This window comes from Betta splendens, chromosome 15 (assembly GCF_900634795.4).
Source record: "Betta splendens chromosome 15, fBetSpl5.4, whole genome shotgun sequence".
NCBI classification, from domain to species: domain Eukaryota; kingdom Metazoa; phylum Chordata; class Actinopteri; order Anabantiformes; family Osphronemidae; genus Betta; species Betta splendens.
Window position 1 is genome coordinate 19,028,480 of NC_040895.2, and position 13,560 is coordinate 19,042,039.

A 13,560-nucleotide genomic window follows, 5' to 3' on the forward strand; every position below is an offset into this window, starting at 1 on the left:
CACTAAAACATACAGAAATAATAAATGCAAGCAAAATTAAAATTATAAATGACCTAATCTGGACATTACTAATTAAATAATTGTAACACTTAAAAATGTGATACAATAATGAGGATAACGAATTGTAGCTGGTGGGAATAGTCCATGTGTATGTTGCACAGATTAAAAGAAGTAAAGGTGAGTCTCTCTATTTCAACTTTGTGCCTACACACAAAGGGAAGCATGGTGATGAGTTGAAGTCCCTTTGTAACTTTAGGAATTTCCTGGCAAATCTGTAGATCAGGCATTGAACATCACACAGAGACCAATCTAATACCAAATGAAAACATTTTGTCCACAGAATACAATGGCATCATTTTTATGGAGGTTGAAAGCTCTGGTGCGTCTGAACCAGAACAAATGAAGTCTCTCGTTCTCTTTGATGAGCACATTCCACATTTTATGGCTGGTGGTCCCAGTTCTGGGAGAGACAGCTTCTTGGTGATAAATGTGACAGCCTCTCCTTTTGGCACGATAAGCAGAGGTAGAATCCTGAGGGATTTACAGGTAGATCAACAAAGTGGACTCATGGTTCTTTGATATGGACCTTTGAGATGTTGGCGTCAATTGGTGCCTGTGGTGATAGAAGCCAGTCTGTTGTGGAGAAAGATTCAGGGTCCCTTATCTCTGGGGACTAAAGGGACGTAGGGGCTCTTCAAAGGAGGGAGTTAAGTTCACATGTAGGTCAGGTTACCTCAGTCCAGACGTGGATTGCTATATATATATATATATACTCGTTAAAGCAAAGCTGTCCATCACAATATGGCATTCAGCGTAATATATGCTGCTTGCTAAACTGCTGGACAGAACAAAAAAAAAAAGAATGATCAAAATACATTTCCAAAAAGCATTACTAAAAGCAGTAAAAATATGTTAGGTCAATATATAATTTGAACCAATGCTTTGTTTGTTCCCCGGTAGGTCAGGTAGGTAAAGCAGTGTTTTCTATTAACCAGAGTTTTCATTAAATAATATATTCATAGGTTTATTTAATTGTTTTTGGGGCGTTCAAACATAAATGAAACTGATTTTCTAATATTAAAGGTAATTTAATGAACTGCATTGAGTCACATCCAGACCCCAGACTTTGGCATTGACCATCTGTCCTCCTGTGCCCTTTGCAGGAAGTCGGGCCTACGTCTTGTTGTCTCTCAGCCAGCAGGACGGCATAGAGCAACACATGGACTTTGACAATCGCTACACTCTGCTGGAGCTGTTTGCTGAAACCACGTCATCAGAGGAGCACGGCATCTCCTTCGAGGGGATTCACCTGCCTCAGGTATACCATAACAATAATAGGTGAAACGGTAATGATCCTACATTGGGGAAATTTCTCTGTGCATTTAACCATCCCTGGGGGGGGGGGTGTCCGGGGAGCTAGTGGGACGTGTCTTGCCCAAGGACACAGCTGGTGCCATAGGCGGGGATAGAATCAGGGACCTTCTGCGTTCCAATGCTGTACCTGCTAAGCTACCAGGCTGCTGGTGACGCATGGTTTTATACATTATTCTGTCAGCCACTGAATTGTTATTTGTGATTTGGTGAACTTGGATGTAAGAAGCAGTTTTGGGCCCTTGCTCAATATTCATGTGGCTGAGAAACTGTCGCTGATAATCACTTTAAGAGAAACCTAAAAAGAGCATGCACATGTTTTGTGCTTTTGACTCCTGGAGTTCAGGTTTTTAAAACCTGTCTTGTGGTTTTGTTTTGGGCTCAGATTCCTGGGAAACTGTTGTTTTCCCTGGTGAAGCGTTATCTGTGTGTCACATCTTTAATGGACAAACTCAACACAGCGGGGACAGAGTCGACCCTAGACAGACAGGATGCCAGCCCCTCCCCCTCCTCGTCTAATACCACCCACCAGACGGAGCTGCTTCGTTTGCAGCGCGAGTTTGATTTTACCATGGCAATGGCCAACCTGATCGCAGAGCTGGTTCGGGTGATGGGCTGGGACAGGAATCGCCAACTCCCCGATGGCTCCACACAGTGTCCTGGAAGCGGTGGGGTCTGTGAAGAGGACCAAAAAGAGATGTCCCACCCAGTCCTCAGGTCAATTTTCCAACCTCGATTCTGTGCCTCCCCCATTGTCCTCAGCACCAGCGCCACAGTTGCAGCTCCCCCAGCCACACCACCAAAGAAGAAGACAGGAAACGGATTTAAAACGCGGTCCGACTTTGCCAGCCGATCTGCGTATGTAGAATATGTGCAGGACAGCCTGAAGAACGGCATGATGGTCCGTATGCTGGAGGACTACGAGGAGGTGAGTGCCGGGGATGAAGGAGAGTTTCGCTACAGCAACGACGGCTCCCCACCTGTTCAGGTGAGGTCAATGAAATGATGACATCAAACGTTCCCACTCAAAATGAAATATGCCTTGTAGAAAAAACAAAAAGCGTGTGTGTGTGTGTGTGTGTGTGTGTGTGTGTGTGTGTGTGTGTGTGTGTGTGTGTGTGTGTGTGTGTGTGTGTGTGTGTGTGTGTGTGTGTGTGTGTGTGTGTGTGTGTGTGTGTGGTGTGTGGTGTGTGGTGTGTGTGATGTTCAGGTTTACTGGAACTCCCTGTCCAGGACGTACTGGGTCCACTGGCACATGGTTGAGATACTGGGCAGCTGCAGCAGCAGCCAAGCAGAGAAAGACACGCAGGAGAAAGCCTCATCCTTGACAGAGACACTAAAACTCACTGCTGGTAAGAGCTGATTCTTGAACCTGAGAGTCTACCTGAGAACAGAACATAAAATAGTTTTCTCTTCTCATTCACAGTCAGTCAGACCTTCTTCTCAAAGCCGCCTGGTGGTCTCTACTCTCTGCCTTACCTTTCAAAGGGGCCGGAGTCAGAGCCTGCAACTCTGAGCAGAGCTGAGTGGTGGGAGATCCTGTTCTTCATTAAAAAGCTGGATCTAAAACAGCAGCAAGAGGTCAGCAGTATCTTGGTGCAGAGCCTAGAAGTCCAGGTAACCAGCCACAGAGGCTTGATAAACTGTTTTCCTAACTGGGCATCCAGGTTGTGTCACTGCATCTGCTGCACCAGCTCTAGTGCCCACTGAGGACGGTTAATGGCGATGGATCGTTTTAGAAAGGTTCTGTTTTTTTTGTCTGAGATGTTCTGTGTCAGAGGAGGTGACTAGGCTGACACAGTGTGTGAGCATAGATGACCTTGATTTTGGTGCAGCGACAAACAAGCAGGTCAACTGTCTGTCTCTTCGATTAAATACGGAGTAGCTCTCCAGCACAGCTTGGCTGCTGACAGATACTGTTGCTAGGTGTGGATTTGACCAGTGTCCTGCACAGATTTGCTCATACTGATAGTGGATAAATGATTAAATGGTTTGGCACCGATTCTATCCAACATCAATCAGGTCAAACTTCTATCACGGTTTAATGCACCATAATAGTTTTTTACTTGTCTTGGGTGAAATAAACTGTCAATGCAAAGTGACAATGGGAATTTCTCTTTTTCCATGAGTCACAGAATCTAGCAAGAGGTTCAACATACGCTTGACAAAATGAGCAAGTGATGGACAAAAAAGGCTGTTGAATAAATTGTCTTCAGAGTCATGTCAACATGTAGAGCACTCTGTACTCCTGATTAGAAATTAGGTTTCCCCAACATGTGGTCATAAACCATTGTTCTTAGGACAGGGAGCTGGACGAGTCGTCTCTGATCAGCCTCTCTCTCCCCGGGGATGTGGCAATGAAACTCCTCCACTACCTAAAGCAGAAGCTGCCTTCGTCGTGTGTGAGCGATCTGCTCTGCTCCCACGCCTTCTGCAAACACTACCTGAGGAGAGGAGGAGGGTGCCTTGAGGACGAGGAGCTGCTGGGTGAGGACAGGATATAATACTACACCGCAAATAAGAAAAGAAAACAAAAAGACCTCTATTAAGCCAGATTAACTGTGTAACACAGATCATATAAATAAGTCTACAAATGTCTGTTCACTGTCCATGCAGGTGCACATCACCTGTTTCTGATGAACTGATTGTATTTCAGCTGACAACTCTCTGAATTCTTCTGGTCTGGGAGGAGAGGGAGGGCAGAGCTCCTCGTCTTCATCCTCGTCGGTCTCTGCCTCATTTTCTCCAGTGCTGGGCTCTGTCTCAAAGAAAGCAAAGAAGGAGATTCCTGCAGATTCAGGCCTTGGCAGCTCAGAGACTGAGAGCGAGCTGCCAACAGAAATTGAGCGCAAATACCCAGATGACCTGGAAGATAAGATGAAAGGTGGGCTTTTTCTGATTTAATGAAAGTGTTTGGTTAGCCCTCTGACAAACTTAAATACAGTAAAGCATGTCACGCCTCAGATCGAGCCCTTTGAATGGAGCGCGCGTGTCTGGCGCTCACAGGGAAAGAAGCGTGTAAAGGAGTGTGAAATGGGACTAGCGTGAATAAGGCTTGCGGTCTCACAAACACGTGGGGCTGTATTCGGTGATATTGTCACGTGATCGCGGAAGCGCGCAGTGGTTGAATCGTGCGCTTGCCGTGGTCACAGCAGAAACAGAGCAACCGCACAGTACCACAATAAAGCACTTAAGCTAGCAAAATCACAGATCACAAAACTTCAATGTGCACCTCTTAGATTCACACAGCGTTACAGTCATGTGATTGCGGAAATACACAGTGATTAGATTCTGTGTTCAGCAACAAGAAAAGAAAACAACACAACCATAAAACAATTACTGATCCTCAGACTGCTCAGACTTAAAGAATGCCTCTGCCTTACTGCTCAATCCTGGTGGAAGGATTCGTCGTTGGGTGCGTGCGTGCTTGCGCTGGTGCGGTGCGGTCCAGTCCGGTGATCAGCTGAGGCGGCAGCGGCTGAGACGATTAAGCTGGCGGTTTCCTGCTGGGAGTAGATGGGTGATCAGGCCCGTTCTCTGTGACGATGACCACTTTGGTTCAGCTGCTGGCTGCGGCGGAAGCTCCAGGTAGACGGAGGCAACGGAGAGAAAGAGGAGAGCAAAGGTTGCTCAATCCTAGTGAGAAGGTCCGGCGTTTTGTTTTGGAGAGAACAAGGGGAAGGGAAAAGGGCTAGAGAGAACAAGGGTTGGAGAGAACAAGGGCAGAGTCTTTGGTCACGGCAGCTTTTATAACCGTGTTTTCGGTCACGTCCATCCCATTGTGTGATCCAATCAGGATGGCTGACGTCCAAGGTCCTCCACTGTTTGTCGCTTGTATCAACGGGGAGTTCGGACCTCTCAGTGGGGGAGCCAGGTATGGTTCCCCAGCCTGGCGTCTGGTTTTGGCGCTCAATTTTGAAATCTCTTTGTTCTCACTTACTACTATCAGGATAAAGACATTACATGCAGGCCGCAGTACCTCCTTTGTTTGAGCACTTGGGACCTTAATAATAATTCTGTTAATAACAGAATATACACATGAGGTCCCCCAAATTGGTTTGTGTTGTTGAAAATAGCTGAGGAATGCTAAGAACAGAATGGTCATGGATTAATCTGTCCTGCAGTGTTTAACAACCCGCGGGTCCAGGGAAGGAAGAGTGTATTGGAGAAACTGGGTGAGGTGGTGGACATCCTGAAGAAGGGCGGCTCGGGTTCCGAACAACAGCTGGCTGCTGTTCTTTTCATCACCAGGTTGCTGGAGGAGAAGGGGGCCCAGGAGAAAAACTCCATGAGGAGCGACTCTGCTCAGACCATACGGTTAGAGGAGCCTCATTAGGGAACTGCTCCAGGAAACACACACACTCTGTTTAAAAGCAAAAATGGCAAAGCAAAAAAAGGTTGCACGGCTTAATAGAATAACACTGTACCACATTCAGTTACGCAAATACAGAGGCAAAGGTTTGTGTCTTCTCCGACAGGGACAAAGTGGTGAAGATGCTAGTAGAGCTGCTGGGCTCCTCTTCCAAAGACTTGGTGATAAGCACCCTGGGACTCACCCATCTGCTTATGCTCAGATATGAGTGGAGGGTGTCCTTTGCCACTGAGGGAGGGGTGAAAGCCGTCCTGTCCTGCATGCAGGAGTTCTCTACTGTCACTCAGGTCCAGCAGCTGGCACTCGCGGTAAGAGCTTCTTTCACTAATACATTTACTTCAAATTCTACTGGAGGTTTCCAATGTGTCAGAATAGAAGCCACATATATATATATAAATACACGCCTGCTGGCTAAACCCTGAATGGCTAACCGAACGATCCTGATAATGAAGGATCCCTCAAAGGGTACAGTCCCATCCAACTACCGACCAATAACCTGCCTCTCCACAACATGGAAGCTCATGTCAGGCATCATCGCAGCTAAAATAAGTGGGCACATGGGTCAATACATGAGCGAAGCACAGAAGGGCATTGGTAAGGATACCAGAGGAGCCAAACACCACTCCTGGTAGACAGAACAGTCGCCCAAGACTGCAGAGTGCGACACACCAACCTGTGCACAGCCTGGATCGACTACAAGAAAGCCTATGACTCAATGCCACACACATGGATCACTGAATGCTTGGAGCTGTACAACATCAACAGAACTCTAAGGGCCTTCATTGCAAACTCGATGAGGTTGTGGAGAACCACCCTTGAAGCCAATGGGAAGCCACTTGCCCAAGTATCCATCAAATGTGGCATATACCAAGGAGATGCACTGTCCCCACTGCTGTTCTGCATAGGTCTGAACCCCCTCAGCCAAATAATAAACAAGACTGGCTATGGATACCGACTCCGGAACGGGGCCACCATAAGTCACCTCCTCTACATGGATGACATCAAGCTGTACGCCAAGAGTGAGCGAGACATCGACTCGCTGATCCACACCACCAGGATCTACAGCTCGGACATCGGGATGTCATTCGGGCTCGAGAAATGTGGGAGGATGGTGACAAAGAGAGGCAAGGTAATCCACACAGAAGGGGTCTCACTCCCAGAAGGAAGAATAGCAGACATTGAGGACAACTACCTTGGAATACCACAGGCAAACGGCAACCTTGAACAGGCAACAAGGAATGCGGCAACAGCCAAATACCTCCAACGAGTAAGGCAAGTCCTAAGAAGCCAGCTCAATGGCAAGAACAAATCCCAGGCAATAAACAGCTACGCCCTGCCAGTGATCAGATACCCTGCGGGAATAATAAGGTGGCCAAAGGAAGAGATACAGACCACAGATGTTAAGACATGAAAGCTCCTCACCATGCATGGAGGGTTCCACCCCAAATCCAGCACCCTGAGACTGTACGCTAGCCGCAAGGAAGGAGGCCGAGGACTAGTGAGCGTGAGAGCCACTATCCAGGATGAAACATCCAAGATCCATAAGTACATCAAGGATAAGGCCCCGACAGATGACGTGCTGAGTGAATGTCTCAGGCAGTGGAGAACAGAGGATGAGATGCTGGATGAGGGACCATCATGGGAGGACAAGCCCTTGCATTGGATGTACCACCGGAACATAACTGAAGTGGCTGATCTCAACAAATCCTACCAATGGCTTGAAAGGGCTGGGCTGAAGGACAGCACAGAGGCACTCATCCTGGCTGCACAGGAGCAGGCCCTGAGCACCAGAGCCATAGAGGCGCAGATCTACCACACCAGACAAGACCCAAGGTGTAGACTGTGCAAAGAGGCCCCTGAGACGGTCCAGCACATAACTGCAGGGTGTAAGTTGCTGGCAGGCAAAGCATACATGGAACGCCACATCCAAGTGGCTGGCATAGTATACAGGAAGGCGGTTTGAGCTCATCAGGTGAGGTCAATGAAATGATGACATCAAACGTTCCCACTTAAAATGAAATATGCCTTGTAGAAAAAACAAAAAGTGTGTGTGTGTGTGTGTGTGTGTGTGTGTGTGTGTGTGTGTGTGTGTGTGTGTGTGTGTGTGTGTGTGTGTGTGTGTGTGTGTGTGTGTCTCAGGAAGAGTATGGACTGGAAACCCCAAGGTCAAAGTGGGAAACACCTCCCAAGGTGGTAGAGAACGAGTGAGCCAAGATCCTGTGGGACTTCCAGATACAGACAGACAGAAGGGTAATGGCGAACCAACCAGACATTGTGGTGGTGGACAAAGAGGTAGTGGTGGATGTGGCAATACCAAGCGATGGCAACATCAGGAAAAAGGAAAATGAGAAACTAGAGAAATACCAAAAGAGAAGAACTGGAGAAGGCTTGGAGGGTGAAGGCCACAGTGGTGCCTGTGGTTATCGGAGCACTGGGAGCAGTGACCCCCAAACTGGAGGAGTGGCTACAACAGATCCCTGGAAAAACATCCGACATCTCAGTCCAGAAAAGTGCAGTCTTAGGAACAGCAAGGATACTGCGCAGAACCCTCAAGCTCCCTGGCCTCTGGTAGAGGACCCGAGCTTGGAAAGTGGATGAGACCACCCGCGGAGGGTGAGAATAGAGTGGTATATATATATTTAGATAATCAAATGTTTAACCACCACGCGTTTGGCATCATCATGATGTTGGCTCTTTGATGTTTACATTATCTTTTATATGCCACCTGTGTCCTACACATTAACTTTCTTCTTAAGGACCCATTTTATTTTTAAATGCCAAAACATATGTTGATATTTAAGAGGTTATGTCTGCACCTTTTGTATTAGCTCTGATCTCCTTTCTTTCTCATCAGACATTGAAGGTCATCACCGGAGCCAGTAAACATGATCTCCGCAGTGTCGGCAGCAGTCTGCCTCTCTCAGAGTCTGGCACTCAGATGATGTTAGAGATCTTCGCCAGCATTGGCTCAGCAACTCCTGAAGGCTCCAAAGGCCTGTTGGCGGCCATCCCAGGGGCCATCGACCTCATGCTCAAAACTAAAGGGTAACTAGCCTCTGCATGGTCAGCAGGTTGAAGCTTTACAATATCCACAGTTGCTTCATGTTCACTGATCTTGTGTGCAGCTGCATGTTGTCGGTACGTAATGGCCTGCTGGTCGTCATCATGCTCATCTCCAGCCATAAGAGCCTGGCAGAGCAGCTGGTGGCCTGTGATGTCACCACCGTCCTCAAACGGTGTCTGACTCTTTCAAGAGCTGAGACCATGTTGGCAATCATTGCCCTCAACCACATATCCATGGTGCACAAGCTGGAGAGCAAAGGTACAGGATCCCTCGCTGAGCTGAACACCGTCTTAGAATAAAATGCTAAAGGAGCTAAAACGGGATAAGAGAATGTACTTGGATCACAAACAGTGGTAAACATAAAACCAAGCACAGTGAATATTTTTGGGAAGACTAATAAGAATAATCATTAATCAAATTATTATTCTTGACAACCTGTTCATGAATCTGCATGTTCTGTTGCTGGAGTTCACAGGAACCACACAAAAATGTGGAACCAATGCAGTTGTTATAGTACTATACTGATGCACATGAACGCTGTGTTAATCTACAGAGAGTCATGAGGCTCTGGACTTTAAGGACACGGAGCTGCGCATGTTGGTGGTGAGTCTAAAGGAGGTAACAGCCACCAAGGAGGTGATCCAGACTCTGGAGCAGCTGCTGTGTGATGACGCCTCACAGCTGGAGGAGGAACGCAGCCAGGTGTGCACAGCGTTTCTGGAACAGTTGCAAATGACTAGATCCATGTAACCGAACTTAACAAGGACTATGCTCATTGAGATCATGGTTAACAAAGGTGCTGGTCAGCAGCACCTGAATCTGTTTTTGCTTCTTAAAAAGTCTTCAAAAAGTAAACGTCTAGTTGTTTATTAACTGCACCTTTTGGATGTTGGGAACAAACTTTGTAATAGTGTTTTTTCTTTGCGGTGTTTCTGAAAGCCAGTGACCAGTGTGTGCGTGTGTCCGTGTGCGTGTGTCCCCGTGTGTGTGTGTGTGTTTTTCAGGTGACCCACAGTCGGGACACCTATCAAGATCTGCTTCGACTAATGGAGCAACATCGAGCTGACCGGGCTGTCCAGCTGTCTATCCTCAGGTACTGACCTATGACACCGATAATGAGGACTGTGGATCTGCTCTGAATTGCTGTGGTTTTGCAGGATCCTGAACAAGTTTCTGGACAACTACCAGGAAGACGTGATGCCGTGGCATGAAAGCATCGAGCCCTGCCTGTCGTCCATGATGGCCTTCGTCAGTGACAGAGAAGTGAGCATGTGCAGACCAAAAATGGAAAAAGAATACTGATATAATATTGATTAAATACTTAAACTATGACTGGTCCTCAGGTGGTCCAGTTGTTTATCCGCTTCCTGTACCGGCTGGCCTCTCTGAACAAAGATTACGCTGTCGTGATGTGTCGACTGGGGACCAAAGAGGCTTTGGTGAAAGCTCTGGACAAACACAGCACCAACCTGCTGCTGGTCACTGAGCTTCGAGATCTCATCACTGACTGTGAGAAATATGCCAGTCTGTACAAGAAGATGACCACCAGCGTCCTGGCAGGCTGCATCCAGGTGAAAACCAGGAGCAGATAGCTTTCATGAAGCAGTGTGGTCCTGTAAGCTTGCCCTCTCTCTATCAAACCTGATTCCTGTGACGCAGTGTCTCCTAATGTGTTTCATGCCAGATGGTGCTGGGTCAGATCGAGGAGCATCGTCGCAGCCATCAACCAATCAACATACCCTTTTTCGACGTGTTCCTCAGGAATCTTTGCCAGGGTTTGTTTTGTTTTCCATATTATTAAGCACTCTGGATTTTACTTTTCAATAACTAATTACCTCAGCACATATTTTTTTTACCTGATTGATTGATCCTCACATCACATCACTTCAGGTGTATTATGTGTTTTTCAGGTTCCAGTGTGGAGCTGAAGGAGGACAAGTGCTGGGAAAAGGTGGAAGTTTCATCCAATCACCATCGAGCAAACAAACTGACCGACAAGAACTCCAAAACCTACTGGGAGTCCAATGGCTGCACCGGCTCACACTTCATCAACATTTACATGCACAAAGGCGTTGTCATAAGGTAAGAATTCTGCACGCAAGCACTGCTGCTGGTTCCTGCGACCACATTACCCTTCCGTCGTGTACCACACAGACAACTGGCTGTACTTGTGGCCAGTGAAGACTCGAGCTACATGCCGGCCCGTGTCCTGGTTCTGGGAGGAGATGACCCCACAAACATCAACACAGAACTGAACACAGTAAGTCTGAGGGGTTTGTTTAAGAAGAAACCGTAAGAAACAGACCCTCACGAGTGACACATCACAGTACAATTGGAGAGGCCCAGTCCAGTGGTCAGGGGCTTTACTTCTAACAGTACATGCGATAACCATGTAGCTTCATCAGCTGATCTGATCACCCAGCTGACTACAGGGTTGTGCTGAGACCGGGATTGATTTAAGGTTAATAAAAATCATTTGATGTATTTGGGTCCACAGACAAAGTCCTTTCATGTTTCATCTGCATGAACATATAAATTAATGAAATTAAATCATCCATTCATCCATCCAGCTAACTGATCTGTAACAGGTTCAAGGATGCTCCAGATTTTGGGGTTTGTTTAGAAAACCAGTTCTTCCTTCAGGAGGCTCCTGGGACACACATGCTGCTGTCTTTCTGTCTATCCAGGTGAACGTGGCCCCATCAGCCAGTCGGGTGGTTCTGCTAGAAAACATGACGCGATTCTGGTCCATCATCCAGATTAGAATCAAACGATGTCAGCAGGTCAGACTCTGAGCTCCGCTCTGTTTAAAGAAAGCTGAATGTTGTCCTGACCCCATGTTGTCCCTAACAGGGTGGTATTGACACCCGAGTCCATGGTTTCGAGGTTCTAGGTCCGAAGCCCACCTTCTGGCCTGTGTTTAAGGAACAGCTGTGTTGTCGGACCTACCTGTTCTACAGCACCAAAGCCCACACTTGGTGTCAGGAGGTAACCGAGGACAAGACGCAGCTGCTACAGCTCTTCAACAAGTACGAAGCTGTAATTTATGCTGCTTTAGTGTGACACACTTCAGTAGCACTGTTACTGCTGGAATGCGTCAAGGTTCTGTTAAGTGGCAACTGGACCTTTCATTGTTGCTGTCCCACTAACACACACTAGGGTCATGTATAACAGTCCACTCACTGGGTCGATGAATCTGAGAAATTCGGTTCAGTTGCCACTGACATGTGGAATTTACAGGTGGAAAGTACTGCTATATGTTCAGATGATGTACGTGCTGAGCCAGTGATAGCTCAGGTTCTACATGGAGAGCTGCTGTAAATCCTAGTGTTGCTCTGTATCTCTGCGTTCAGGCTCAACAGTGCTCTGAGACATGAGCAGATGTTTGCAGATCGTTTCCTGCCTGACCCTGAAGCAGCTGAAGCTCTGGGCCGAACCTGCTGGGAGGCTCTGATCACTCCCATCGTCCACAGCATCACCCTGTCTGGTACGCAAACACTGAAGCTCACAGAGTCCAACTGACTTGCAGGTGTGAGGATCACACACATCCTCACTTGTTTTGGTTCAGCCAAATTCCCTCAGACTGAAGAAGTTCTACTGGATGGTGGTAAAACTACGAAATGGAGGAAATCCAGTTGACATGACTCAACTTTCAGACATGGTCTCATGTTGTTCGTGTCTGTATTTAATTATTACTTTGCTTATTAGCGTCAGTGCCAAGGACCATTAACCACTCTGTGTTCCCAGAATCCTCAGCATCCAGCCCTCTGTCCTGGCTGCTGAGCGAATACCTGGACAATGCCGAGGCTGCTCGCCGCTGTAAGAGCCGGGCTGCCATCTTCAACTCCAGAGTGAGACGCCTCACACACCTTTTGGTCCATGTGGATACCAGCCGACTGGACAACGATGAGCTCAAACCGCCAGTCAAATCCAGTGAGTGTCAAACCAGGACTGAATAAGAGAGAGGGGTGGTGTTGGTGGAAGGGATGCTTGAACTCCAACTAAGTAGAATTATTCATATTTATTCATATTTAATTTACTCTATTTCTTACCTTTACAATTGTGTCCAGTTTATTTTCAAATATAAAATGCGGAATGTGACCATCTGATCCTCACATCAGGTGGTCTGGACTAAAAACTGAATAGATTGGCGTAAAGACTGGAACGCTGTCAATAAAGGGTTTATTTTGTCTCCAGAAGGTCTAAACAGCAAAGACCTGAAAAGTAAGTAACTGCTAAATTCATAGGCCAGTCTGCTGCTTCCTGCTGCTCTGACATCTCATGTGTCCAGAAGAGGATAGGAAGTCGTTCTGTCTCCCGCGACTCGGCCTGTCCGGGCCCCCTGAGTATTGGACCCTATTAGGCCGGTGCTGGGGGGTGCGCCGGGCGGGGTCGGCCAGGTGTGGCTGGTATGGCGTTTTTTTTTTTTTGCCTCACAAGTTTCATGTTTTGCTGGGGCTGGTTCTGCTGTTTCCTCCATTAACAGTTTATTGTAACATCTAAGAGGTTTTCCTTGGCCTTTTAGCTGTCTGCTGATCCAGGTCAGGAACACAGGTCTGTCTTTGATGGCCTAGTCTGAAGAGTCCAAATATGATGTTTCAGTAAAAGTCAGCACTTCGGTCATGATGTTACCGGGCTGTCATAGTCGCCGTTCACCTCTTTTTATTTGAGCTGTAGGATGTTCACCAGATCTGCAGTCGTGGCTGCAGATAACTGAGGTCTGGCAGGAAAACTCATTGGCCACATATTCAAA

At 47.3% G+C, this 13,560-nt stretch overlaps 1 protein-coding gene across 3 annotated transcripts in view; it reads left to right on the forward strand.

The window, feature by feature from the left end:
- The window catches only part of LOC114842135 (cullin-9), a 28,538-nt gene that overhangs the window by 7,044 nt on the left and 7,934 nt on the right, over positions 1 to 13,560 (forward strand). For 2 of the 3 annotated variants that reach the window (XM_029127682.3, XM_055502467.1), the window contains exons 3-23: positions 1,164 to 1,318; positions 1,757 to 2,359; positions 2,582 to 2,723; positions 2,798 to 2,988; positions 3,672 to 3,858; positions 4,028 to 4,255; positions 5,496 to 5,688; positions 5,850 to 6,051; positions 8,598 to 8,788; positions 8,869 to 9,065; positions 9,361 to 9,509; positions 9,812 to 9,900; positions 9,965 to 10,070; positions 10,151 to 10,378; positions 10,492 to 10,582; positions 10,718 to 10,889; positions 10,962 to 11,067; positions 11,495 to 11,590; positions 11,661 to 11,836; positions 12,161 to 12,294; positions 12,555 to 12,740. In XM_029127682.3, the coding sequence (XP_028983515.1) occupies positions 1,164 to 1,318; positions 1,757 to 2,359; positions 2,582 to 2,723; positions 2,798 to 2,988; positions 3,672 to 3,858; positions 4,028 to 4,255; positions 5,496 to 5,688; positions 5,850 to 6,051; positions 8,598 to 8,788; positions 8,869 to 9,065; positions 9,361 to 9,509; positions 9,812 to 9,900; positions 9,965 to 10,070; positions 10,151 to 10,378; positions 10,492 to 10,582; positions 10,718 to 10,889; positions 10,962 to 11,067; positions 11,495 to 11,590; positions 11,661 to 11,836; positions 12,161 to 12,294; positions 12,555 to 12,740 (3,822 nt within the window). The remainder of the gene's footprint in view (positions 1 to 1,163; positions 1,319 to 1,756; positions 2,360 to 2,581; positions 2,724 to 2,797; positions 2,989 to 3,671; positions 3,859 to 4,027; positions 4,256 to 5,495; positions 5,689 to 5,849; positions 6,052 to 8,597; positions 8,789 to 8,868; positions 9,066 to 9,360; positions 9,510 to 9,811; positions 9,901 to 9,964; positions 10,071 to 10,150; positions 10,379 to 10,491; positions 10,583 to 10,717; positions 10,890 to 10,961; positions 11,068 to 11,494; positions 11,591 to 11,660; positions 11,837 to 12,160; positions 12,295 to 12,554; positions 12,741 to 13,560) is intronic. The other variant, XM_055502466.1, reaches the window with a different exon arrangement.